At 38.0% G+C, this 26,474-nt stretch overlaps 1 protein-coding gene across 2 annotated transcripts; it reads right to left on the bottom strand.

The window, feature by feature from the left end:
- Positions 1-2,775: 2,775 nt before the first annotated feature.
- Positions 2,776-25,221, bottom strand: LOC149831072 (nuclear transcription factor Y subunit C-2-like). Of its 2 annotated transcripts, XM_090013649.1 has the most exons (4): positions 25,145-25,221; positions 24,925-24,967; positions 24,650-24,743; positions 2,776-3,976 (listed from the first exon to the last, which is right to left on the bottom strand). In XM_090013649.1, the coding sequence occupies exon 4, from the start codon at positions 3,906-3,908 to the stop codon at positions 3,096-3,098; it is 813 nt and encodes a 270-aa protein (XP_089869775.1). In that variant the 5' UTR covers positions 3,909-3,976; positions 24,650-24,743; positions 24,925-24,967; positions 25,145-25,221; the 3' UTR covers positions 2,776-3,095. The 2 variants fall into 2 exon arrangements, with proteins under 2 accessions (XP_089869775.1, XP_089869774.1); XM_090013648.1 differs by lacking the exon at positions 24,650-24,743.
- Between the last annotated feature and the right edge of the window lie 1,253 nt (positions 25,222-26,474).

Genomic DNA, 26,474 nt, shown 5'->3' with positions numbered 1-26,474 from the left:
GAGAAGAGCCTTCCTCTCCTTTAGCATCCACTCCCTTTTGTCATAACGGCTAGTTTATCTATTATTTGCAACGGCTATAATCTGACGCATTTTGAATTTTTAAGAAGGGCCGCCCTCTCAAGCAATTTAAAAAACGGCTGAGGTGAAGGAAATGCCAGAACAGAACAACAACTAAAAAAAGGCTGTCTTGTTGCAGTGGGTGAAATTGGATTGGGTAGGACATTGAACGAGATCCGACCCACATGGTCGGATGAGTCTAGAGATGTCAATTAACTCAACGGGTATCGGAGTAGTCGGATATCCATCCGAATCAGAATCTGATTACTCTGATTCCGTAAAGCAAACATGATTTCATTATTAATCATATCCAGATTTGCTATGTAGTTTTGCATCCGAATCCAAATCCAAGTCCGAATAGAGTACAAATCTAACTGATTATCTTACCCCCGTTACATATAGAACATATCAGATTACCTAATCAGTTTCGGACGGTATTACCTTTTCCCAAATTGACTTTAGAATTTGAATCTGAATCCAAATAGGCTGGATCCATTAAGGTCGGATATGTTAAAGCTTAAATCCAAACCCAGTCAGGTTGGTTTTCGTCCCTATATGTGATAATGTAAACAGGCTAGATTTGGTTAGGATCCTAATCAGATATCACCTAGATGGATTTGGAGTGGCATTCAGACTGGAATGGAGAAGTAATACTGAATCCAGATCCGACTAGCTCAAAATATCTAATTGGGTATACCATCGGATTATTGAGTTTGACCTAATAGACATTGCCTCGGTAATGTTGAATCCGGATCCAACTAGGCGAATCCAAGTCTGATTGCCAACCAGAATGCTCCTTCCACTACCCTGACTGAACAGATTCAGATTTAGCTGGATATCTAGCACAAATCCAAACCATCGATATTCCCACTTTCCAGGAGCCCGTTTAAACATTTGGTGAGCTTTTGGCTTAAATCTAATTAGGGTCGTGCTCAGGTCTGGCCGTTCTAAATTTGTTCCTATGTAAATTTGAGGATGTCAACAGATTGGGTATATCCGAATTCCAACCCGATTCTGAATCCGGATTTGGTTAAGAAAACTGAGTCTAATTAATAATTGAATCCAGATTTGGTTTATTTCATGACTGATTCCGATGGATATCTGAATCTGATTACATGTATTTTTTTGGATTTGGTATTAGTTTTTTTTTTATCTAAATCCGAATTCGCATCAAAATCCAAATTTTTTATTTTTAGATAATCCAAGCCCCCTTCCCCTCCCCCCATCACCGACCCCACATTGGCGTGCCTCTAGTTCATAAAACCCTTGAAGTCCACCCTGGCGACTGGGGAATACACCCAGCTTGGACCCTCATGGCAAGGGACGCCACCCATGGGTTTCGAACTTGTGATGTCAACTTGGTGACATTCACAAGTTGCCCCCACCAGATGAGTAGAGCCCTTGTGGGCTAATATCCGATTATTCAGAATTGGTACTGGATACATCTGACCCGAATCCAAACAGTTTACATCACCATGTAAAATCTGCAGAACCCATTTCAGTTCCCCTGTATCCTACGTGGATCTGAATTTGGGCACATTTTTACTGGGTTTGTTTTTTCCTATCCAAAAATGGATTCTCGTAGGCATTACCAATGAAGGCATCTTCAAATGTTGCGTTCCATATGCAACCTGATCAAATCCTTTCAATGTCTCAAGTACAAGCCCCCCAATGGGATGTTTGTTTCAGGCAGCCCCCGTTCACATGAAAGGGGCATAATTTCCTTTCCACAGGGGATGAAAAAAAAAAAGTCCTGTGGGAAATGGCCTTCAGGCATCACCAGGTTCCACATAAAACAATTTTCATATGAAGCATGTGTCCCACCCTGGTAAGGACTTCCTCTAGCCTCTAGGCTAATCTCAAAGTTGGTGTAGAATTTTATGAACTGAAAGAAAACCTGAAAATCAAGATCAACGGCGATCTGCAAAAGTACGCTTAGCCGTCAGTGAATTTCTGAAGCCTCATAAATAACTAGAACCTCAGGATCCATGTTATCGGTTCAAATGGATCAAATATGATTGGATCCAATCCATATCTTATATGCCGTCTTTGGATCCTTACAGTAAGATCCGAATTGGCATCTAAATCGGGTTAAGAATTGCTTAATCAGATTGTTTTCAGGTTTGGATCACTTCTTTAGATTGGATCTTATCTGAATTTGAATCAAAATCCAATTTGATTGCATTTTATGTCTTTTTTAACACATTAAGAGATTATCTTAATTTTTTTTTTACTAAATCCAGTATTACATATATTTTAAATCTGGATTCAACCTTGCCTCAACAAATATGATTCACATCTACTGTTTTCGTATAGCTTAACAAAGAGCTGGTGAAAGCAAGGTGGTGATGGTCAGAGTGGAGGAAATGAGCAACAGGAATTAAGGGTTAAATGAGCGTGATGGAGTGCCCCAGTTTCATCAAGGGAGTTCTTTGAAGAAAGAAGAAACAAAGACTCATCTGTAGAAAATCTCATGAGGAAACAAAGATTGATCAAGGGGTTTGAACTTCCGTTTATTTTCCAAACCAGGATATCATTTTTAGCTTCAATCCCTGGCGTAGAGAAAAAGACCATAGAAATCCATTCCACAAGTTCGAACTATGATGGTAAACAACATGGACAACTGCCCACGATGTTGAGACACCATCCATCGAGGCTTGGCATGATTATCAGGCATAATTACAGTAACTTTCCACACAAACAACGATGGACCAAAAGACACGAAATGAACAGGCAGTTCTTTCTTTGAAGTTGGCAAACGTTTAGATAGTTTTAGATGTCTACCACGGTACAAAATAATCTCCCACAAACCAACCTGACCCCAAAGTGGGTTTTCCTAAAGAAGTCGCTTAAGTTTGATCACACAGAGTATCACCCACCATTTTAGCAGCTTATGTTAGCGACGGTGCAAACGGCACAGCATGGCACAGAGACATGAATTTATCACTCAAAGCACACCTAATACAAAATCCAGTAACTTACAGTTTATGATGCTTCATTTCCAAATCTGTTTACCTTGATGAGCAGAGCTGACAGGCTCAAGCATTGTCAGACACCTGCTGATGCTGGGACTGTTGCTGCTGTTGTGCCGGCTGCTGCTGCCAAGGCACATAAGTGACCTGACGAGGCTGCTGATAGAGAGCTGCCTGATCAACCGGCTTACCTACCATCATCCCAGAAGCCCCAACCTGAGCTATGGGCTGCGGAGTCACATAATAATATGGAATGGCATCTGGCTGCATTCCTACTGCAGGCAAAGCAGCTCTTGGGATCCCAAGCCCCTCTTCCTTCAACTCATCTCTCGGCACAATGTCAACGAGGAAGTCAAAGATATCTGTCCTAGTTATGGCTGCCGCTATGTCATTTTTCTGTAACGTTCTCCGTTTGTTCTCCTCGGTATGGATCCAAGATCGTAGTGTAAGTTCCAGTACGAACATCTCACAAGCCTTTGCGAATATAACTGGTGCCTCAGCTGAAATCATCCTAACGTCCTCATCAGCCTTCATAATCTTCTTGATCCTCGCCAGTGGTAGGCTGTGATTCTTGAAGTCGGTGGTCTGTTCGATCTCTCGGACCTGATTAGCCCAGAATGCTTGGAGCTGCTGTTGCTGCTGCTGTTGTTGCTGATGGTGAAGATGCTGGTAAAGTTGATGCTGGGCAGCAAGCTGAGATGGGGAAGCAGCAAAGGATGCAGCAGCTTGAGTGGGTGATGGGACAGCCCCAACTATGGCGCCACCACCAGGAGCCACAATTGGAGCGGGCGGATAAGGAGGAGCTGCATATGCTATTTGAGCAGCCCCACTCACAACTCCCATGACAGGATGCTGTTGCTGCTGTCCGGTCTGATCCATGGCCAAACAAGCCGATCTTGATGGGTGTTCTCAGAAGGCCTGTTCAACTGAGCAATAGGCTTCTAAATCTGAACAAGAAAAATATGAAGTTGGTGAGCATATGACGGAATTCTTGCTGCGAATATCTTTCTCAGTAACAGTAAGTGCGGACATTGTGCAGACTTTCAAATTAAAATATAAGCACAAATCAGATTATTAAGAAGACTAAGCAAATTGAGGGCCCATAAAAAAATTATCAATACTAACTTCTGTTTAAGAATCAGTTCTAACGATGTGAATACCTATACAAGTAGACATTCATACTGTGCCTTAAACTGGACATGGATTATTAGCTCTGATATTAGTACAAAATATTCAGATATATAGTTCTTGCTTGAAGCATTTGAAAGGCGTGCTGTTTGACCACATTTTTTCCCCTCCAAACAAGATCTTCCTGCCTCAACATAAGGTATTTTTTGCAAACATTTTTATCTCCAACTTCTTATAGGCCATGGCACATTTGAAAAAAATGGCAACTTCTAATTTTTATAGAGGAGATCAAATACTTTTTTATCCATCATCACCTGCGTCAGGAAAAAGGAACTTCCCAGGAAAAAGGAACTTCCTGCACATATGTTGCACCTGACCGACCTCCAAATACACCTTTCCATGCAGCACTGTCCTAATCGTCGTCCGTCGTCACTTATCAGGCCTTGGGCCTTGAGTCCTCATTATGCTGCAGAATTGTCGGTGTACATTTTAGGAAGTGGGTGACCGTGCATGCATGTGTGTGTGTCATTAAGGGTAAGGCCTAATTCAACGTCCACACAAGCATGCAAAGAGATATTGCCTGTGTCCAGACTCTAGAGGCTGCAAATCGACAACTTGGAATCACAAATTAAATTATCCTTTTCCCATAAGCCAGATCAACAGGATATGCTTCAAGCACTCCATCATGTATCATCCCAAATGGGCTCCGTTTTACAAACCATTAGTGAAAGAATGTAAAAGGCCATCACGGACAAATATAAAGGGCAAAATAGCCCTTGCTAGATCCACTATATGTAAGCCGTGTTAGATATCACATTGTCGCCATTCATGGATTTAGAAACAGCCCCTGTTTACACCCTAAACATAATTGCTCATTTACAAGAAAGATATCAAACAAGCTCATGTTCCCCTTGTAATAAAGCTGCGCTGGATTGTTGCAGCAAAAATCAAACCCAGGTAGCTGCAGGCAAAGAATCAATTCCATACAATGAATTTAGAAGGTGAAACATTCAAAGCCCCTTGGGCGATGATGATACCCAAATAAAGTTATCCCACTTCCTTTTCCTTTTCCTTTTCCTTTTCCTTTTCCCTTTCCTCCGTCTGTTCTAGTATGTCAAATTTGAGCAAATATTTGATGCAGTAAACATGAGATCAGTCAAGATATTAACTTTATTCTGTCCCACTTTCTTAAAGATTCCATAAAACAAAAATTACATGCAATCCACATAAAATTACAGTATAATATAAAAAAACAGACAACCAGTTAATTCACTAAGATCTTTTTGCATGCAAATATCCGAGGTTTTGACCAGCCTAATACAATATTTCCCAGAATATCATCTCTCTTTCTGTCATAAATGATGTGAAATCTTTAGGATAATGATCATTAGAGAATGTGGTTTCCATCATCCAATTTTGCCCATGAGAACATATTATCAGTGCTATCTATTCATCTATCAATCTAGCAATCCAGCTATGCCATGGGGTCATAAGGAAAGGCTGATAGCCAGGAACTATTTTACACGATTATTTCCTTGTGACAAAGTTCAACTAAAATATAAGATATAACTCAAAATGGATGCATATACTTGCATTTTGCTTTTCCACAGAGTCTATCAAGTCATCAAGTGAAATAACGAAACAGTTCCTCAGAATCATAATTACAAAATCTAGTGATATTTTGCAAATATCATATTCTAGGAGCACAAAAAAAAAGTGGGAAAATATCATAGAATTGTAAAAATTTAAATTATAAACAACACAACATTTTCTGAGAAATTCCATTTTGTAATTTTTGCATTTCTAAAAATCACAATCTATTATTGTTAATATCCCTCAGATTTTCTGGAGAGCAACACTTATTTTTTAAGTTATATTTAAAAAGACCCACACCAAAATATTTACCAAGAGTAGCATCGGCAATCATGCTATATAAAGGCAACACAAGTGATAGTTGTCCAGTGGCCACTGGTTTCCATTGGATGAAACCCACTGAACAAACTAAAACTAGTTCACAGCACTCCCAATTATCTGTCCCTGTTGACTTCCAATCACAAATGCAACATTCGAATTTCGGTTATGTGCTCAACATGCAAGAATGAAATGGCCTATGATCACGTCCAGCAATAAAGCATGTTGCCACATACAAGTTGATCCATTCCAAACTTCAAATGCAGTTGATCAAGCTTTCTCCACCCATTATTTTCAAAAGCAAGATCCAATTCTGTAACATGGTTGAAATTTCTTCAGGTCTCTATGCAAGATTTCTACGTTGAAGACTTTTAACAGGCCTTTATAGAGCAATGAGACTTTTCAATAGGAATTTCTAGAGCAATGAGTACCAAAAATAGTTTAGAGAGAACTACACTGTTGATTAGATCATTTCCTTATCTCCCAGACTTATCAAATTCATAGTATAGTTCCACCATTTAAATGAATTTCTTCTGTTTCCTGTTGCTGCTACGATGGGAAGACATGAATTTTGCTTCGATACATATCTCAACCTTGGAAGGAACATGGAAAGTCTGACTAAAACTGCTCCCAAGTCATGCAATTATGCTAAAAAGAGAGTACTTGGCTCTGATTGAAGTGGTTTTCTCTAATTATTTTCTTCAACCAATGAGTTGCTCACATGAAGATGCATGTGAAAATAGAGCACCAAGCTAATGCTATTGATACAAACCTAGAAGAAGAGGTCATTGACCTCAAACCAGGCTTACGTGCATGTCAACATCATGTAGATGGTACACAAAGCATGAGTTAGTTGAAGCAACAGAAGCTCCAAAAATAACGATTCAGTCCACCAAGATTGAGGATCAGAAACTGCCATAGACAAGTACATCAACAGGACATACTTGAATAACCCATGTTCCTGGTTTCTCAACATAAAGTTAATGCAACAAACCGAAGAAGCACAGACCTAGATATGTATTTCAAATTTACCACCTAGTCTTATATTTTCCAGTGCATCAAATAGAGAACCAGTTCTACTCATCAAAAATCATCCTGCACCAACCTGAAGATGGAGAGTTATAACGAGTTCATGAATAATTGCAACAACGACTAGAATGTTAAGAAATAAATTAATTTAATAGGGGGAACAAGGAAAGAACAATTTTAAACATTTGAGTTGCTTGGATATGTCCTAAGAATGACCAGTTAGATTCTTCAGACGCAAAATCCTTTGGAAAGAGACCATAATAAACAATATATGACAGACCAAAATAATAAACATGAACATTAAAGGCCCATAGGTAGGTTATAAGAATGAAAGTGATATCTACCATGTCTAAAGCTGTTACTGTATACACTCAATTATCAAGCTACCTACTTCATCTAGTTCACTCATCCCCCAAAGAAAGAATTAGGCCCAGTAAACCAGATTTTGGTCATGCACATTCAGAAAACAGCAATACATGTCCCACATGCATTAACCAAGCACTTGGTTGTCACTGTCACTGGATTGAAGCAACAGGGTAAATGAGAAGCACACATGCATAAATTAACATGTCAAAAGAAGGGCCCCTTGGGGCTTCCAGAAAGAGGCACATAAGTAACCACTAGTAAATTTCAGACCCTCACATGCAGCATGAAGCTTGGCAAAGATACTTCGCAGTCCTAAACAGGTCCCCAGATTCTTGCTCTATTTTGATACTTCTTTAGCAGAGTAAAGATAATATCCTCATCGTTCAGGATTTCACTATGCACTGCTATTTGATAAGCATTTTTCTAATCAAGAGGAGACTTGTTTTATTTAGGATATTCTAAAAAGAAAGTGAAAATAACATATAAAAACACCATGGACGAATAAAACATTAGAAAATAAAGTGCTCCAGATAGTGCATTTTTCTAATCAAGAGGAGACAGATTTTCTTTTGAGCTCTGTTTGGGAGCCGGTGTTGGAGGGGAGATGGGAGGGGTGATGGGAGTGGAAAAGAAAAGGGAGATGAGGTTAAAGTTGTCAACTACATTCTTGTGAAGATGTGGTTGAAAATGGCCCATCTCCATGTAATGAAATATGCGGAAAAGCAAAGAGTGCACTAAGCACTTACAACATCCACTAAAGAGCAAACACAAAGGGCTAATACCCAAACATACAAGAGACAACACAACATAAAAATATAAATGTCTCTTATTGAAAGAGAGAGAGCTCTCAAGAGTGAAGAATACAAGAGGGGTTCACCCCTATTTATACACAAGAGAGGGAGAGGGAGAGTGGCCAAGAGGCCTTAAAAGGAGAGCCACATAGGGGCTCCCCATGTAATCGTTGGGAGCCCCCAACGGTCACAAATGTGACCGTTGGGAGCCCCATCGATTACATGGTGGGGCCCCTTGAGTGTGGGCAAAAAACATAAAAAATAAAAATATGTTTTACAAAAAATAAAAGGGGAAATAAAAGAATAAAAACAAGTACCCCTATCGGGTACTTGTGAAATGACTAAAATACCCTTATCGGGTATTACATATATATATATATAAATATATATATATATATATATATATATATGAATTACATGTATTTTAACACCCTCCCTCAAGCTTTACGGGGATATAACCGAAAGCTTGTTGAGGAGAAACAAAAACCGAGGAGCCGCAAGAGCCTTAGTGAAGAAGTCCGCCAACTGGTATTCTGATGTGACGTAAGGTAGTGCTATGGTTCCTCTTAGGTATTCATCACGAACGTAATGGCAGTCCATCTCAATATGCTTAGTACGTTCATGGAAGGTGTGGTTGCTTGCAATATAGATTGCGCTTTTGTTGTCGCAACACATCTTCGAAGGAGTAGAGATGACAATGCCCATATCACTGAGGAGGCTTCTCAGCCACACAAGTTCCATGGTTGTAGTGGCCATAGCACGATATTCTGCTTCCGTCGAGGACAAGGATACTTTGTGTTGCTTCTTGCATCTCCAAGAAATCATAGAGTCACCTAAGAAAACACAAAATCCGGTAGTTGAGACTCGGTCATTGGGATTTCCTCCCCAATCTGCATCAGTATACGCAATTAAATCAAGTGACGAGGCAGAGGAAAGAAAAACTCCCTTAGTTATGGTATTTTTGATATATCTGACAATCCTTAAGACTGCACTCATGTGCACGGTTGTAGGTGCATGTTGAAACTGACTGACAGAGTGGACGGCATGAGCAATGTCTGGCCGAGTGATGGATAAGTAGGTTAGAGACCCAACAAGTTGCCGGTAGGGAGTAGGATCCTCGAGAGGTGTTCCATCTTCCAACCTTAATTTTGCATTGATGACTTCTGGGGTTTCTGTCTTCTTATCATCGGAGATACCAGATTTGGAACAGATGTCAGCAGCAAGTTTCATCTGAGAGAGAATGTACCCTCGAGGAGAGTACGCCACTTCAATTCCTAAAAAATATCTTAAGAAACCAAGGTCAGACATATCAAAATTTTCTTTCAGAACCTTTTTAATATCATTAATGCCTTGCTCATCACTTCCTGTGATGATCATATCATCAACATAAAGTAGTAAAATAACTACTGAAGACCCTGCACTTTTCACAAACAAAGCAGTGTCAGTATAACATGAACAAAAATTCAAACTTGTCATTACATTACTAAATCTATCATGCCAAGCCTTTGGGGCTTGCTTTAAACCATATAATGCCTTTTTAAGTTTGAGAATCTTATTTTTACCAATACATACTCCTGGTGGGGGATCCATGTAAACTTCTTCATTTAATTCGCCATTTAGAAATGCATTCTTAACATCGAGTTGATAGATAGGCCATTTTTTCACAGACGCAATAGCAATAAGAGTCCTAACACTAGTCATTCTAGTAACAGGTGCAAAAGTTTCTTCATAATCTATACCATATTCCTGAGCATATCCTTTAGCTACTAACCTTGCTTTATAACGTTCTAATGAACCATCACTCTTGGTTTTAATTTTGAAGACCCATCTACATCCTATTGATTTCTTTCCAGTGGGTAATGAAGTTATTTCCCAAGTTTTTGCTTTTTTTAAGGGCACTAAGCTCTAAGTTCATGGCTTCAACCCATTGGGGAATATCTTTGGCTTCATTATAGTGTGAGGGTTCATGAAATGAATGCAACGCAATTAGACATGCTCTATATCTTGGAGTTAGGGACTCATAGGAAACAAACCTATTAGGAGGATTGGAGATCCGACTGGATCTCCTTAAAGAGGTTTCTTCTATGTTGGATCCTTGAGAGTATTTTTCTAAGGCGCTCATCTGAGTTTGTTGACCACGCCTAACATATGTTTGGATTGGTCTATTATTCTCATCTATAACATTATCAAGATGAATTTCCTCTAGGTCATTCAAAGACTCATTAGAGATTTCCTCTTCTTGAGGAGTCTCATCTTCTTGAGATAGAAGATCAAACAAAAAAGTATATTCACTTTCGTCAATATCTTTAGTTTTCTCAAAACCATTTTCATTTTCCAAAAATGTTACATCTTTGGATACATAGAGTTTGTTATTTTTTAAGTCAAAACATCTAAAACCCTTTTGATTTTCTCCATAACCCAAGAAAACGCATTCAATAGCTTTAGAAGATAATTTGTCCCGTTTATGAGTAAGGACAAAACATTTACATCCAAAAACTCTTAATCTATTGAAGTCGGGTGTTCTTTCAAATAGTTTTTCGTATGGAGATGTATTTTGTAAGGATGAAGATATCATTCTATTTATCAAGTACGTTGAGGTTAAGGCCGCTTCGGCCCAAAAATTCTTTGGAATTTCTTTGGAAATAAGGAGTGTCCTAGTGGTTTCCATGATGTGTCTATGCTTTCTTTCGGCCAAGCCGTTTTGTTGGGGAGTCCTAGGACACGATCTTTGATGACAAATTCCATTTACTTCTAAATAGTTTTGAAATTCATTTGATAAATATTCTCCACCCGAATCGGATCTAAGAGTAGAGATATTACTTGAAAATTGATTTTTAACTATCATATGAAATTTTTTGAAAAAATCAAAGACTTCGGATTTTAAATTGAGAAAGTAGATCCATACATACCTAGTGTAGTCATCGATGAAAGTGACATAATAGGAGTACCCTCCTTTAGACATGACGGGGGAAGGACCCCAAACATCCGAATGGACTAACTCAAAAGGTCTCTTGGACACAAAAGTTCGGTTTGGAAAAGGAGTAGATTTCATTTTGCCAAAAATGCAATTCTTGCAAACAAAATGTTTCTCATTACAAAATTTCTTTCCGAATGGAAAGGAGTACATTTTTGAGAAACTTGGATGTCCAAGTTTTGATGCCAAATATCAATATTTTTATCCTGGACATCGTTACAAAAAGAGTTAATGGGGAGTTTCAAGTTGCTCATGTAATAGAGATCTCCCCTCCTATGGCCTTTCCCAATCAGCTTCCCGGACCGGAGATCCTGTATAGAGCAATCCTTAGTTGAGAAGGAGATTTTACATCCATGATCACATATTTGAGCAACAGAGAGAAGATTTAAATTAAGTTGAGGTACAACTCTCACGTTTGGCACAAAGAAATCTTTTGAAAAGTTTAAGGTTCCAAAACTTTTTACTTGTAAAGATGTACCATCGGCAGTTGAAACATAGGAGTTTTTATAATTATTACATAAATTGGAAAGCTCATTTTCAAGGGGGGTCATATGAAAGGAAGCTCCAGAGTCAAGGATCCAAGATGACATACCTGGAGGAGAAGCTACGGCGGCACCCGAAGTTGATGGAATCTTGAGTAGAGTTTGTAGTGCTTCCGATAGTTGAGCAAGAGAAAAAGAGTCCTTTCCTTTGATTGCTTCCTCTTTCTTTTGAGTAGCTTCTTCAACGGAAGCAATCTTATTTTTTGGTGCTTCATTCAACTTAGGGCAATTAGGTCTTATATGACCCGGTTCTTGACAATGATGGCAAATGGCTTTTCTATAGTTGCCATTATAGTTATTTTGCCTTCCAAAATGTGGAGGTTTGTAAGTTTTCATATGGTTGCCGGGTTTTGATACGGCCAAGACATCATCTCCTCCTTTAATCATGCCAAGACGGGTTTCTTCTTGGCATATTTCGGCTATGGCATCTTCCAAGGGAAGAGGCTTTGATCTATGTAGGAGGGAGGATCTAACTTGTTCATATTCGGGCCTAAGCCCATGTAAAAATTGGAAAAAGTGTTCTTTTTCCATTTGTTCTCTCCTTAACTCCACATCTACACTAGAAACCCATTTTGGTTCTAGTAAAGATAGCTCATCCCATAGAGGGCCAAGAGTGCTAAAGTAGTCCCTAACACTCATTTCTCCTTGCTTGATAGTCCGGATTTTTTCTTGAAGAAAGAATTGACGAGCAAGGTCTTTTTGGGTAAACATACCTTTCATGAAGAACCATGCTTCATTTGCCATCCGAAATTTGGCAATGTTGGCGCAAATCTTGAGCTCCACATTGTTCATGAACCAAGCAAGAATCTTGGCATGCTTACTTTCCCAATCTTCCATTTTAGATTGGTGATCTTCAATGGCCTTTATGCGGGCATCACCTTCAAGAGCTTTTTCTTGATCACCTTCCATCTTAGTTAGTTGGAGTTGTGGTTCCGGAATGGTGCCCATAACGTATCCCCAAAGCTTTTTCCCTTTGAGGTTGTTTTCCATGGCGGCGGCCCACATCATGTAGTTGGAGCCATTGAGCTTGAAGGAGAGATCAATCTTTTGTTCCCCTTCCATAATAATCACTCACAAGAGGATAAAGGAAGAGAGAAACAACAAGAAAAAAATATAGCTACACAACTAGCTATATTAAGAAGAAGAGCATACACAAGGCTCTGATACCATGTAATGAAATATGCGGAAAAACAAAGAGTGCACTAAGCACTTACAACATACACTAAAGAGCAAACACAAAGGGCTAATACCCAAACATACAAGAGACAACACAACATAAAAATATAAATGTCTCTTATTGAAAGAGAGAGAGCTCTCAAGAGTGAAGAATACAAGAGGGGTTCACCCCTATTTATACACAAGAGAGGGAGAGGGAGAGTGGCCAAGAGGCCTTAAAAGGAGAGCCACATAGGGGCTCCCCATGTAATCGTTGGGAGCCCCCAACGGTCACAAATGTGACCGTTGGGAGCCCCATCGATTACATGGTGGGGCCCCTTGAGTGTGGGCAAAAAACATAAAAAATAAAAATATGTTTTACAAAAAATAAAAGGGGAAATAAAAGAATAAAAACAAGTACCCCTATCGGGTACTTGTGAAATGACTAAAATACCCTTATCGGGTATTACATATATATATATATATAAATATATATATATATATATATGAATTACATGTATTTTAACACTCCACCCCCTTCTCTACTCTCAACACCATTCTCATCTCCCAAAACAGGGTTTCCAAACACCCATAAGGGTAGGCGGCATTAATTAACCCTCATTAAATTCCATCTCCCCTCCCATCTCCAGCTCCCAAACAGAGCCATAGTTTTTCTAAATGAAAATAGCCAACATACAAAGATAAAATGAAAGAAATTAAAACTTTAGAAAATAAAGCAGTTCCAGAAAGCTGCCTCTGTAACCTGCCTATCATTCACAGAAACAGATAATGATGCAAAATCTGACAAATGAAAATGTCCAAGAGAAAATAGTCAATCATCCATACACAAGGTGTTAAGATAAATGCATTGTTTATATATATATATATATATATATATATATATATATATATATATATATATATATATATATATATATATATATATTAGTCAACCTAGGTTGACTTTATCTAGCTGTTGGAGGCTAGTCTAATGGCTAGATTGGGGCCCTCTTTATTCCCTCTTCTCTCCTGTTTCTCTACAAATGTGTGGGTGATTGTATGTGTGAAGGTCGAGAGAGTGATGGGTAGACTTAGGCTCTTTTGAGTGCTTTGAGTGTTTTGTATTGAGGTTCTTTGTATTTTGAATTTCATTCTTAATGAAATTATTCATTCATAATACTTGTGTTCCTTTTTTATTTCTTATGGTTAGTTTGTATTCAAATACATTATATTTGGGTTCTTGGTGTTCATTTCGGAGTGCATCGTGATCTGTATCATTTTGCGACACAAGGCTACAGGAGGGCCTTAATATGCTAAAGCCTAAAGGTAAGACACCTTATATACACAAGAATGGCGGACAGAGTTCATTTCTACCAACAACTAATGAGGAACCTGCCTCATCCCGAAACTGTTAAAATGTAAATCTGTACATATATATATATAATATTATATTATTATATATATATATATATATAAATACATTTTTCATTTCTTTCTTTTCTGTAATTTTTTTCCTTTATTTTTATTTTTTGTCTTTATGTCATCTAGTTCAGTTTGAACTAGAATGACTATTGCTAGTCAAGTCCTGTCCAGACTTGACTAGCAATAGAGCTGTTGGACTGTGTCCAACAGCTCTATTGAGTCCTCTTTCAGCTGTGTATATAAAGGGGTGCAGCCCCTCTTGTATTTTTATTCCAATGCTTCTTAAGCAATTGGTTTTTCATATCAATAAAGAATACATTTTTATTTTTATTTTGTTTCCAGTTATACCCTTTTTAAGGGTTATGCTTTAGTGTCATTCTTGACACTTGCCCTTGTGAATCTAAGCTCGTGTTTCGAAGATCCCCATTTCATTTCATGGTATCAAAGCCGCGGAAGTACTAAATCTTGAGGAAAAGCTGCCTCGGTTTCCATGCCCGTTTGCAAAAGTGTTCGCCACTTGAAGAGAAGTGTTTTATCACTTCATTGGAGAAGATTTCACATCTTGTTGTATTGTTTTTTTTTTTTCTTCTTTCTTTTTCATTTTCCTTCTTGTTTCTCTTCTATCGCTATTCTTTCTCTCCTTGTAATCGATGGATGACAATGATAAAGTCACCATCATGCCTATAAAACTAAGCGATACGAACTATGTAACATGGGCTTCAATCATGAAGCACCATATATGGGGAAAAGGCCTATGGGGGATTGTAGATGGTTCCGATTCGGAACCTAAGTTATCTCTTACTAAAAAGGAGGGAGATAAAGAGGTCCCTCTATCGGAAGAAGAGAAAATCAAGGCTATTGCCTCATACGAGAAGAAATGGAAAGAATGGAGAATAGCTCATGCGAAGATAATGTCATGGCTTATCAATAGCGTTGACATTAAAAAATGCTCAAGTCCTGCCAAATTTGATCATGCCGATAAGGCATGGGAATACCTTAAGAATATGTATTCCCTTAAAGATATTGCACACGTGTGCAACCTCCAAGAAAAAGTTCGAATGATGACACAAGGAGACAAAACTATTCGTGAATATTACAATGGGTTGTCCGAACTTTGGGAAGAACTTTCCCTTTTAGAACCAAAGTGGCATTGTGCCGAAGACATCGAGCTTCGTCAGAAACAACTCGATGCTGAACATTTTTACCAGTTTATCACTGGATTAAGGCCGGAATTTGAAACCACTAAATCGGCCCTACTTCACCGGGAAAAATTCCCTCTATTGTTGAAACTATTGAAGAGTTAACAATGGAAGAAAATCGTCTCCGGAAAGGTTCTTTAAAAATTGAAGATGATTCCGTTTTAGCCGTGTCTAGACCAGGGAATCATGTTCGATCATATAGGCCTCCTCACTTTAACCGACAAAATGGTGACTATGATAAGAAGAAAGTTATTTGTCATCACTGTCATGAACCGGGACACTACAGGCCACAATGTCCCAAACTTAAGGAGTTGAGAGAAAAAAGAGCTGCAATTGCTGGATCCGAGCCTAAAGATCAGGATGCACCAGTTTCCCTGGCCCAACTAATGGAGATTCTTCAGCCTCTCATCAAAGGTGCCTTTTTCTCATCTGAAGCTTCAACCGGCGCAGCAGCCTCATCTTTTTCTGATCTAGGTAAAATTTCTTGGCTTCTTGACTCTGGTGCATCTTTTCATATGACCCCAAATAATCAAAGTCTATCCAAATGTGTTAAAAATAAAACAAGTGTGTCAAAGGTCTTTACTGCTGATGGGACTTCTCTTGAAATAGAAGGAATAGGAAATTTTGAAAAAATTTATAAAACAAAAAATTTTTCTATTCCAGAAATTAGACATGTTCCCAAATTAAATTTAAATCTTTTATCTGTATCTCAAATTTCTGATTATGGGTGTAATATTTCTTTTTCTTCTCATGGTTGTTGGGTACAGGATCGCCAGTCAGGCAAGCTGATTGGGGAAGGCCATAGAGAAGGAGGACTCTATTACATGAATTTTTTGGAAATGCCGAAGAAAGTTTTTTGTTATAATATTCAGAAAATAGAGTTGGAACTGTGGCATAAGAGACTTGGTCATCCACATATAGCCAAAATCCAATATTTTTCAAATCTAGGAAAATTTTGTAACTCTGAATCATTTGATTGTAAAGATTGTATTCTCGGCAAAATGAAAAGATTACAATTTCAGAACAAAACCTTTTTCTCTTCAAGACCACTTGAATTAATACACTCGGATGTTTGGGGTCCTGCACCAGTAATTTCTAAAGGAGGATTTGTTTACTATATTATTTTTGCCGATGATTTCTCCCGACATACGTGGATTTACTTTCTCAAACATAAGTCTGAAGTATTTTCATACTTTCAAACTTTTCATAATATGGTTAAAAACAAGTTTCAAAATGATATGGCTATTTTTCGCACAGATTCAGGGGGAGAGTTTTTATCCACAGATTTTCAAAATTATCTTAAATTGCATAGCATCACACATTAAAGATCTTGTCCTTATACACCTTAACAAAATGGACTGACGGAACGAAAACATCGCCATATTATAGAAACCACTAGGACTTTATTAATAGCAAATAAAGTCCCGAAAGACTTTTGGGCAGAAGTTGCCTTAACTGCCACTTATCTCATTAATAAGATGCCATCTTCTTCGTTACAAAATATCACTCCCATTGAAAAACTTATGAACATTTCTCCAGACTACTCTAGACTAAGAATATTTGGGTGCAAATGTTTCATATTTACTGACAAAAATGATAAACTGTCCCCTCGTGCGATTCCCTGTGCCTTTTTAGGATATGCTGAAAACCAGAAAGGTTATAGATGTTTTGACTTCAAAAATAATAAACTATATGTGTCTAGAAATGTTTCCTTTCTTGAAAAGGAGAGCTTCTTTGATTTTAGAAAATTAAAAGACGTCACTGAGTACTCCTTTTTGCTAGATCTAACATCAACATCTGATGAATACGACCTTGACTATAACTTTGATGATGATCAAAGAATTATTGATCTTAATGTTGAAAATGAAGAAGTTCATAGAGATACTAGTATTCAATATTCCAGGCGACAAGAGTCTAATCCTCCATGTGCACTTGAAAAATATTCTAACATTCCAACTAGACAATCATCCCGAATCTCGAGGCCTCCAGGAAAGTTTGTATCATACGAGTCTTTCTCACCCACATATAGGGCAGTTATTGCATTAATTCACTCATATGAAGAACCATCCACATATTTTCAAGCAAAAAATGATATCAAATGGATAGAAGCCATGAAAGCTGAATTAGATGCACTTGAAAAGGCTTCTACATGGAATATTCAAGATCTTCCTCCAGGGAAGAAAACTATAGGATGTCGATGGGTTTATAAAATTAAAACCAATAGTGATGGTACTCTTGAAAGATATAAAGCCCGTTTAGTAGCCAAAGGTTATGCCCAAGAATATGGGATTGATTATGAAGAAACCTTTGCTCCAGTGGCTCGTATGACTACTGTCCGAACCTTAATTGCCTTAGCTTCTATCAAAAAATGGTTTATTTTTCAAATGGATGTCAAAAATGCTTTTTTAAATGGAAAGCAAGTTGAAGAAGTTTACATGGAACCCCCTCCTGGTCTAAGTATTCCTAAGGGTAAAGTCCTTCGCTTAGAAAAAGCTCTTTATGGACTTAAACAAGCACCAAAAGCTTGGTATGATAGGTTTAGTCGTGTTATGATTGATATTGGTTTTCAATTCTGTTTAACTGACACTGCTTTGTTTATTAAGAATTCTAATGCAGGGATCATTGTACTTCTTCTCTATGTGGATGATATGATCATCACCGGAAGCGATAAACAGGGAGTTGAAACAATCAAAACACTTCTTAAATCTCATTTTGAAATGACTGATTTGGGCTTGTTGAGATATTTTTTAGGCATTGAAGTGGCTTATTCTCCTAGAGGATATTTATTATCTCAGACTAAATTTGCTTTTGATATTGTTTTCAGGTCTGGTATTACTGATGATAAGAAAGTTGACACTCCAGAAGTTGTTAATGTTAAAATGAAGATTGATGATGGAGAACTTCTTGCAGACCCTACTCCTTACAGACAGCTTGTCGGGGCACTTTCCTATCTATCCATTACCAGACCAGATATAGCACATGCTGTTCACACAGCAAGTCAATTTCAACATGCTCCTACTTCTGTTCATATGGGAGCAGTCATGCGTATTATCAGATACATCAAGTCCTCTCTTTCACGAGGACTTTTCTTATCTTCCTCCTCTTCTCTTGATTTAATTGCATATACTGATGCTGATTGGGGAGGTGATCCCAATAACAGACACTCAACCACTGGCTTTTGTGTCTTTTTAGGGGAATCATTGATCTCGTGGAGGTGTAAAAAGCAGCAGAAGGTATCTCTCTCATCCACCGAAGCTGAATACAGAGCCATGACAACCACGACCATGGAAGTAGTTTGGCTCCGACGACTGCTTGCTGACATGGGAGCTGAAGCAACAAAGGCTTCACAAATGTGTTGTGACAACAAAAGTGCGATCTACATTGCCAGTAACAGAACATTCCACGAACGCACCAGACACATTGAAATGGATTGTCACTACGTCAGAGAGGAATATCTACACGGGATAATTGATCTGCCATATGTCACTTCAGAATATCAGTTAGCAGACTTCTTTACAAAGCCTCTTGCTGCTCCCCGATTTCACTTTCTCTTAGACAAACTTTCGCTCATTGTACCGTAAGTTTGAGGGGGAGTGTTAAAATGTAAATCTGTACATATATATATATAATAATAATATTATATTATTATATATATATAAATACATTTTTCATTTCTTTCTTTTCTGTAATTTTTTTCCTTTATTTTTATTTTTTGTCTTTATGTCATCTAGTTCAGTTTGAACTAGAATGACTGTTGCTAGTCAAGTCCTGTCCAGACTTGACTAGCAATAGAGCTGTTGGACTGTGTCCAACAGCTCTATTGAGTCCTCTTTCAGCTGTGTATATAAAGGGGTGTAGCCCCTCTTGTATTTTTATTCCAATGCTTCTTAAGCAAGGGGTGCACACATAGAATATGCCAAGTCCTAACCTCTGCAAAAGCATCATGTCTACCAACGGGGGGCTCTACGTGGTTGGTAGGAGCTGTCAGGTTCAAACCCAGTGGTACGTTGAATAAAAAACTGGTAGGGGTCTGCCTAACCCCAGCATGCCTTTCAATAAAAAAAAAACATCATGTCTAAACCATTTGTAGCAGTTGACCATAAAGCATGAAGAAGGTAAAGTGCTGGTAAGTAGAGGAAACATACCATAATAATCCAAGGACAAACGATCCTTGAACATATGAAAATTTTATGACACAACTCTCAATTGCCAATTTACATAAGGGCTGTACATCAAAGGTAGAAAAAGAGATGAGGGAGGGGAGGAGGAGGAAGCAGAGGTGAGGGATAGGAAGGTGGAAGATAAAAAGGAGAAGATGGACAACAAGAGGAGGTGGGTTGGATAGGAAGGAGCAGAGGAAGAACAGGGGTGAAAAGAGAAGCAGATGGATGGGGGCAGAAGAAGAAGGTGAAGCACAAATATATATATTTATATCTAGAGAGAGAGAGAAAGTATTGGGCTTGACCCCTGACCCATTGTGCTTTAATTTCTAAAAGGAAAAAATGACAACTAGGATAGCCTAGTCAGTCAACCTGACTAGGAGACTTAGACCTACTTGACAAGCTAATTCTTAGCTCAACTAGACACCTAGTTGATCAACTATGTGCACAGTTAAACATTAAGGTGCACATGACATACAAAATCCAACCAAACTTCACACCCTTTTGGAAAACAACCATATTGTGCTTGTCATACCCATGTCATAACATATACCAACACCCATTACTATGCAATGAGCCTATTAAAGAGAATCCATTTGAACTCCGTAAGTGATAACAACAATCTCAAGGAACCCAAAGAAATATTACTGTAGGCACTGCCCAGCCAAGGAACAGGAAGTCAAGAACAAAGAGGCATACTATTTACCCAACCCAACAATAACCATAAAGGAACTAAAACTGTTTTTCATTAAGTGATTATATGCAATGAGAAGTAAATCATGCACAAAAAATGTGTAAACTATCGTATAAAGATATTGCACTGCTGATCTAACATGCATATGGTTTTATTTTGAAAGAACCTATGAACGCCATTTAGGGTCGCAATAATCGAGTTCATATAGTTCAATGTTCAAACAATTGTTACAAGACAAGAGTCTATAATAAACAGTTAAATCTTAATACTTGTGTAACAAACTGTGGACTGCCCATAACTCCAAGATGTAAAGGTAAATTAAAGATCAACCAAGATGGCAGTTAAAATGGAAAAGGGAATTATGAAAAGGCCAGAGAGCTCTAGCATCACAACAATAGGAATTGTAAATAAATCCTATACACATCCTTCAATTATGACTGTTATATGATACTAATATGTATCATATTGCATCATAACATCGTTTCGTACATAAGATATAGATGTGATAGCTTGCTAAAACTAGTTTTGAGGAGGCATTGTATCTTATTATTAGCCTTCCACATTCCTGTATTGCAATGTATTTCACAAGACATTACAAATTATACAACTTTGGTGACAACTTAACTTTCAGGTCATAAAATCTGTATCTATTGAAGACAATATCAAATAAGCACACATTTAACAAACTGATTATCTTGTTTGTGACAAAAGTAGTGCAAGAGCATGACAGGCTACCTAAACATAGGGCTGGTAAATGAGCTGAACAAGCCAAGCCTGAAGTGTTCAAGCTGGCTTGTTTATAGAAAAAATACATTGGTCTAGAGCTGGTAGAAATAGAATTACAAAAGGATACATGTAAAATATATGTAAAATATATCTAAAACACATTTTTTAATACCTAACAAGCTTATAAAAGTCAAGCCGAGCTGAGTACCTCTTGTTTATATTCAGCTTGCCGAGCCTATTTTACAAGTTTGAACAAGCTCTTTACGAGCAGAACATGAGCCGAGCCACGAGCGGCTTGGCTTGTTTCCCAGCCTTACATGAACATGCCTAAGATGACCAAGGTGGTTTCAACTTTCAACCATGACCCAAATTTTGGCAGGAAAAACTTTCCCATGACTTTATTGTGACAATTTCATAGATCATGATCTTTCCAACAAAAGATAAATTTACCAGCCCATTTCACGATACTGTGATTTCACCATGATTTTAATGTGAGTTCATTGCAATATTTTTTTATTTTCTTTATGCCCTGAAGAGTTTTTCATTTCTGATTTGTATTCAATCTTATTATTTTTTGAATTTAGCAAGCTTTTCTCATTATTTTCCTTAAAGACAAAGTTTTATCTACTGCAAATTTTCCTTAAGCCCAAGAATGCGATTTGTTGGATCTTCCAAAAAATTCCTGCAAATGGTTTCGACCATCGTACAATTAATAAGGAAAATAAAGTTGGAAACTTATCAAAAACACAGGGCATTTTCTAGTATAAACTTGTTCAAGCCTATAATGCCATATGTGCACATTCACAAACACACTACATTAGATATAAATAGAAGGAGATGCTTTATCACCGCAGTTTTTAATGAAGCACCAAAAAATCATGATCCTTGGCCAAAACATATTCAAGCATGCCTTTATGATGCCTTTCTGTTTACTCAATAGAATCATGCACATTATAGGAGGAAATGTTCTCTAACGAGAAAGGAAAAGGCATAAAATGCACATCGTAGAAGGAAAATATCATAAACTAATTAATAATTTGATGTCCAAGATATCCAAACTATGACCCAACATAACAAATTCCTTCAAAGGCTATTATCCTGAGAAATTTTGGTGTACTAATAAACCAATGGCTCAAGAAGGCTCTATGTCAAGAGGCCATCCTGAACACACCTAATTGATAATATTATCAGCAAGGTTGTAAATTGTAACTTCACCACTTCCATAGGAGATTGATGAAGGCTAACCAGTTATTAGTTTCATTTTCCCTAAAGGTCTCTCCTCAACGCCATATACCAGCCACTGCTTGCTAACCATGATGAAGCAACTTGATTTGTTTCTTACTACAATAAATAGAAACGGGAATAAATTTTCAATAGGATCTAATCCGCAAAATGAATCCCTACAATATGACAAGTAGGAGCAATTCCAAGCTTTACCCTGATTCTCTTTGAAATATAATATCCTCATCCAACTTTCCCAAAACCCTAGTGTTGTTAACATATTAATCACTCGTACTCAAGAATAAAAAGCAAAACATCTTAGCATGCTAAAGGGGTTTTACTACAGCTCTATGTAGCAAATATTGGTGATATTTTGACATATAGAATGATTTTATCTTGATATTTTCAAACTATTACTTTTTCTCAAAATATCGCATTTTATCATGAACATTAATGCAACAAAAACACTCCTTTTGGTAATTTCATGATTACATTTTCCTTTTTTTCCTTTTTATACTTGTACATTTCTATATTGCTGATATTTCTTGAGATTTCCTCAAAGCAACAAAATATTTCAAGCTATTTCTAGATTTTCCCTCATTGAGATTTCCATCCTACCAAGACTCATGAATTGATACACCTCTACCGGTCCATTATATTACTCTGTCAAATAAATCAGCTCATTCATCAAACCCATGGCAAAAGCTGGATCATCTTAATATGGACCACAATTTTGAAATCCTAGATCTCATCCAATATTTTGTTTATGGCTAGTTTTTTTTTAATTAAAAAAAATAGTGGAATACAACAGATGCACCAGAAACTTCTTAACAAACTGAAAAGCGACTGAACCAGAAAAGGCTGCAAATTCTCCCATGGCAGGTTAGAAGAAACAACCCATTGAACAATGACTGAAGTTCAAGTCTCAACTCTTAGGTCCGGTGAACACGAAAGATAGCAAACTATTTGTCAAAGTAAACAAGACAAAATAAAACATTACAACACATCCCCAAAAACCAGAAACAAAGTTAAAGTAGTTGATCTTGAACCATCCATCAGTTCATCCCAAGGTTGCCAAACAAAGAAGCAGAAGCAGAAAACGATACGAGAAGCGGAAGCGAGGCATTTTAAAATTTATAGGAAGCGGGAAGCGAAGTATCAATTTAAAAGCGAAATATTAAAAAAAATGAAGCAATATGGTAATTGAATAGGAATCGAACAAGAAACAAATAAAAACTAAAATAAAATTGATCATTCTTATATTTCATGATTTTTTAGTAAAAGCATCTATGTAATAGGGATTCGGCTAGCAGGTTGCCGCACCCGCGTCGACACGACTCGATGCGGTCAACCCGACCCTGGGTGTTGACCGCACCCAGGGTCATTTCGGTCCATTTTTTGGATTTTTTTTTAAAATTTTTTTGCCCTATGAAATGGGCTGCGGAATTTAAAAAAAAATTCTTGGGGGGGGGGGGGGGGGGAGGGGGGTGCGCTGCCCCCCTATAACCCCCCGCCAGGGGTGGCCCCACCTGGACCCCGCCCGCTCACCGCGCAGCGGGACCCGCACTGGGGGGAACCCCTTCTATATATATATTTACATTTTTGCCCCTGCCGCACCCAAGGTTTTTGAAAGTGCCGCACCCCCCGCACCCGCACCCATGTGACATAGAAAAGAATTATATTTTTGTTAAAATCTAACAATGATGGTTACTAATTTAAAGAAAATACATGGAAAGTGGGTGAAAGCGTGAGAGAAAATACATGAAAAAAATGTGAAAAAAGCATATAGGAAGCATAGACCATGTGATTGGGAAGCATAGAAGAAGTGTGGGAGAATCAAGATTCCCATGAAGTTTCGAAAGAGATGAGTATCGCGCTTCCGAAGCGAGTTTCCGGGAAGCAAGCTTCCCACCTACCTAAGAAGCTTCCGGTAACTCTGGTTCATCCATCCATAAGCCTCAGAAACGACAACGACGTACTAAAATCTATGCCAGTGGCGATGGTAACTGTAAGAACTCAAAGATTACCCCTACACACAGTTACTGGAACAATGATCTAGCATTCCAAACATACTAGATAACTCATTCTTCCATGTCACATCACAAGATGTACTTTTTGGCCATGGCATATAGCTTCAACTAACAAAACACTAATGAAAGCCGAAAGGGAACCAACAAGGAAACCAAATAAAAGCCTGCCGGTAGCCACCACAACCATCATTCCATCCCACTAAACGATACGACTAAGAAAACAACCAAGAACAATTTCAAAATTATTCCCGCGCCAGCGCCAATAAAAATACCGCAATCCTCAACGCCGAAGTCGCAAGTCTCATCCGCATCGCCGCTTGGAAAAAATAAAGGACCAGCATGGAAAACTCACAGAACCGCGATACCCTAGTCCAGGAAGAAGAAGACCAATAACAACAAAATGATCAAGGGGAAGATCAACATGATCAACAACAGCAGAAATCGCAAAAAAACACGGTTTTCTCCTGAACATCAATCTCGAGAACTAATAACACACTCCAACATCGAGAAAAAAGTAAAAACAACAGGCAATCTAGAACAAACATACCTCTTGAAACAGCGAAAAAACAAACCTCAGAAAATCCTTCAATCTGCAAGAACCAAAGAAAAAAGAAAGAAAGATAAAAAAAGAAACAGATTAGGGTTTCAAGGAACACTGAAAAAACAACAATCAAGAACCAAGAGAAATCAAAAGAAGAATATCGTTTAATAACTCTCTCTCTATATATTTGAAATAAAAAAATAAAAGAAATATAAGAAAAAAGTACCTCCAGGCTCAGCAGAGAAGCCCATGGAGAAGGAGAGAAAGTGTGCCTTCTAAATTGGGTGCCCGTTTTGGGCCAATAACGAAAGGGAACAGAATAGAAATGTTTTTATTTTCTTGGGGATAGTTTGGGGTTTCCACTGAAAAAGCAAAAGCATGAGGCTTTTTCAAGTCGACACGTTTCAAGACATTGACACGTGGCCGGAGCTGACGGCGGTGGTGGTACGGACGGAAGGTGCTGGTTTTTGGTCGTTCGTGGCGGGCCCCACTCGCGTCAGTGGGATGTGGGTGGGTTCCAGCCGTCGTCACCATATCGCCGATATTTTGAAAATATCAGGGTATTATAGATTTCTTTTTTTCGCAATAGATGATAAAAGTTCAAAAAATCGTGATGTTTTGAAATTATCGGTGAAACATAAATATCGCTATACGTAATGAAATAATACCACGATATTTTTAAGTTTTGAATTGGTACTTTGTGCGTGAGCGTAATCTCAACGGGTTGGATTTGTGATTGGATACGCGGCTGATTGGGATCCGTAATCTTGGGTTTGTAAACAATGAAGACCCTGATAAAAAACATAACGGGTTTTAGGACCTATTGTTTTGAGCTCGACTAGATTCGGGTCCGGATATGAGCAGCTTATAAAGAGATCATTCCAGATACTCACATGAATATATAATATGATTTTAAGAATTGGATCGGATATCCAATTCATACCCACATATACTAACCTTAAAAACGATCCAAGACAATGGTGAGATACACGGGAACGCACAGTCATTACGCCAACGTATTTTTCATGGATAATTGTGTAAGAAATTTATACATACTAAGCTCTGTCACAAAGACACATGGACACGAGGATGCGTGATGCGGGTTCCACTCTCAAGTTCGAAAATCTTTTGAAAAATAGGACACGAGGACACAAATTGTTTTAAATTTTTAATCAATAACAATCTATTTTTTGTTACTTTAATGATAAAAATGTATTTTTATTAAAATAAAAAATTAAAACATTAAAAACATTAATGTTAAAATATTATAAGCATGTGTCAGTATCAGTGTCCACGTGTCCTAACGTGTCACTAGAGACAGCCAAACTGGTATGTCCATGAGACATAGATACTAAGCATAGTTGCTAAATCTCAACTTAAATTTTACATGATCTCACTTCTCTAATCGACCAGTTGTTGAGTTAATACTAGATATGGAAAAATAGAACAAAACTCTGATCGAACATGAGCTCTCTCGTATCTGGGCCAACAACTGCTTGAACCTGGCTAAGGGTGTCAACAGGTCTTGTTTACCCGGACTAAACCCTATAGAGTTC

Source organism: Nuphar pumila, chromosome 7 (genome assembly GCF_984573655.1).
Source record: "Nuphar pumila chromosome 7, dmNupPumi1.hap1.1, whole genome shotgun sequence".
NCBI classification, from domain to species: domain Eukaryota; kingdom Viridiplantae; phylum Streptophyta; class Magnoliopsida; order Nymphaeales; family Nymphaeaceae; genus Nuphar; species Nuphar pumila.
The sequence above is the reverse complement of the archived record's forward strand: the minus strand, read 5'-3'. Positions and strand labels throughout refer to the sequence as shown.

Excerpts from the sequence above, each read along its gene's own strand:
- LOC149831072 (XM_090013649.1), bottom strand. The coding sequence starts at position 3,908 with ATGGATCAGACCGGACAGCAGCAACAGCATCCTGTCATGGGAGTTGTG.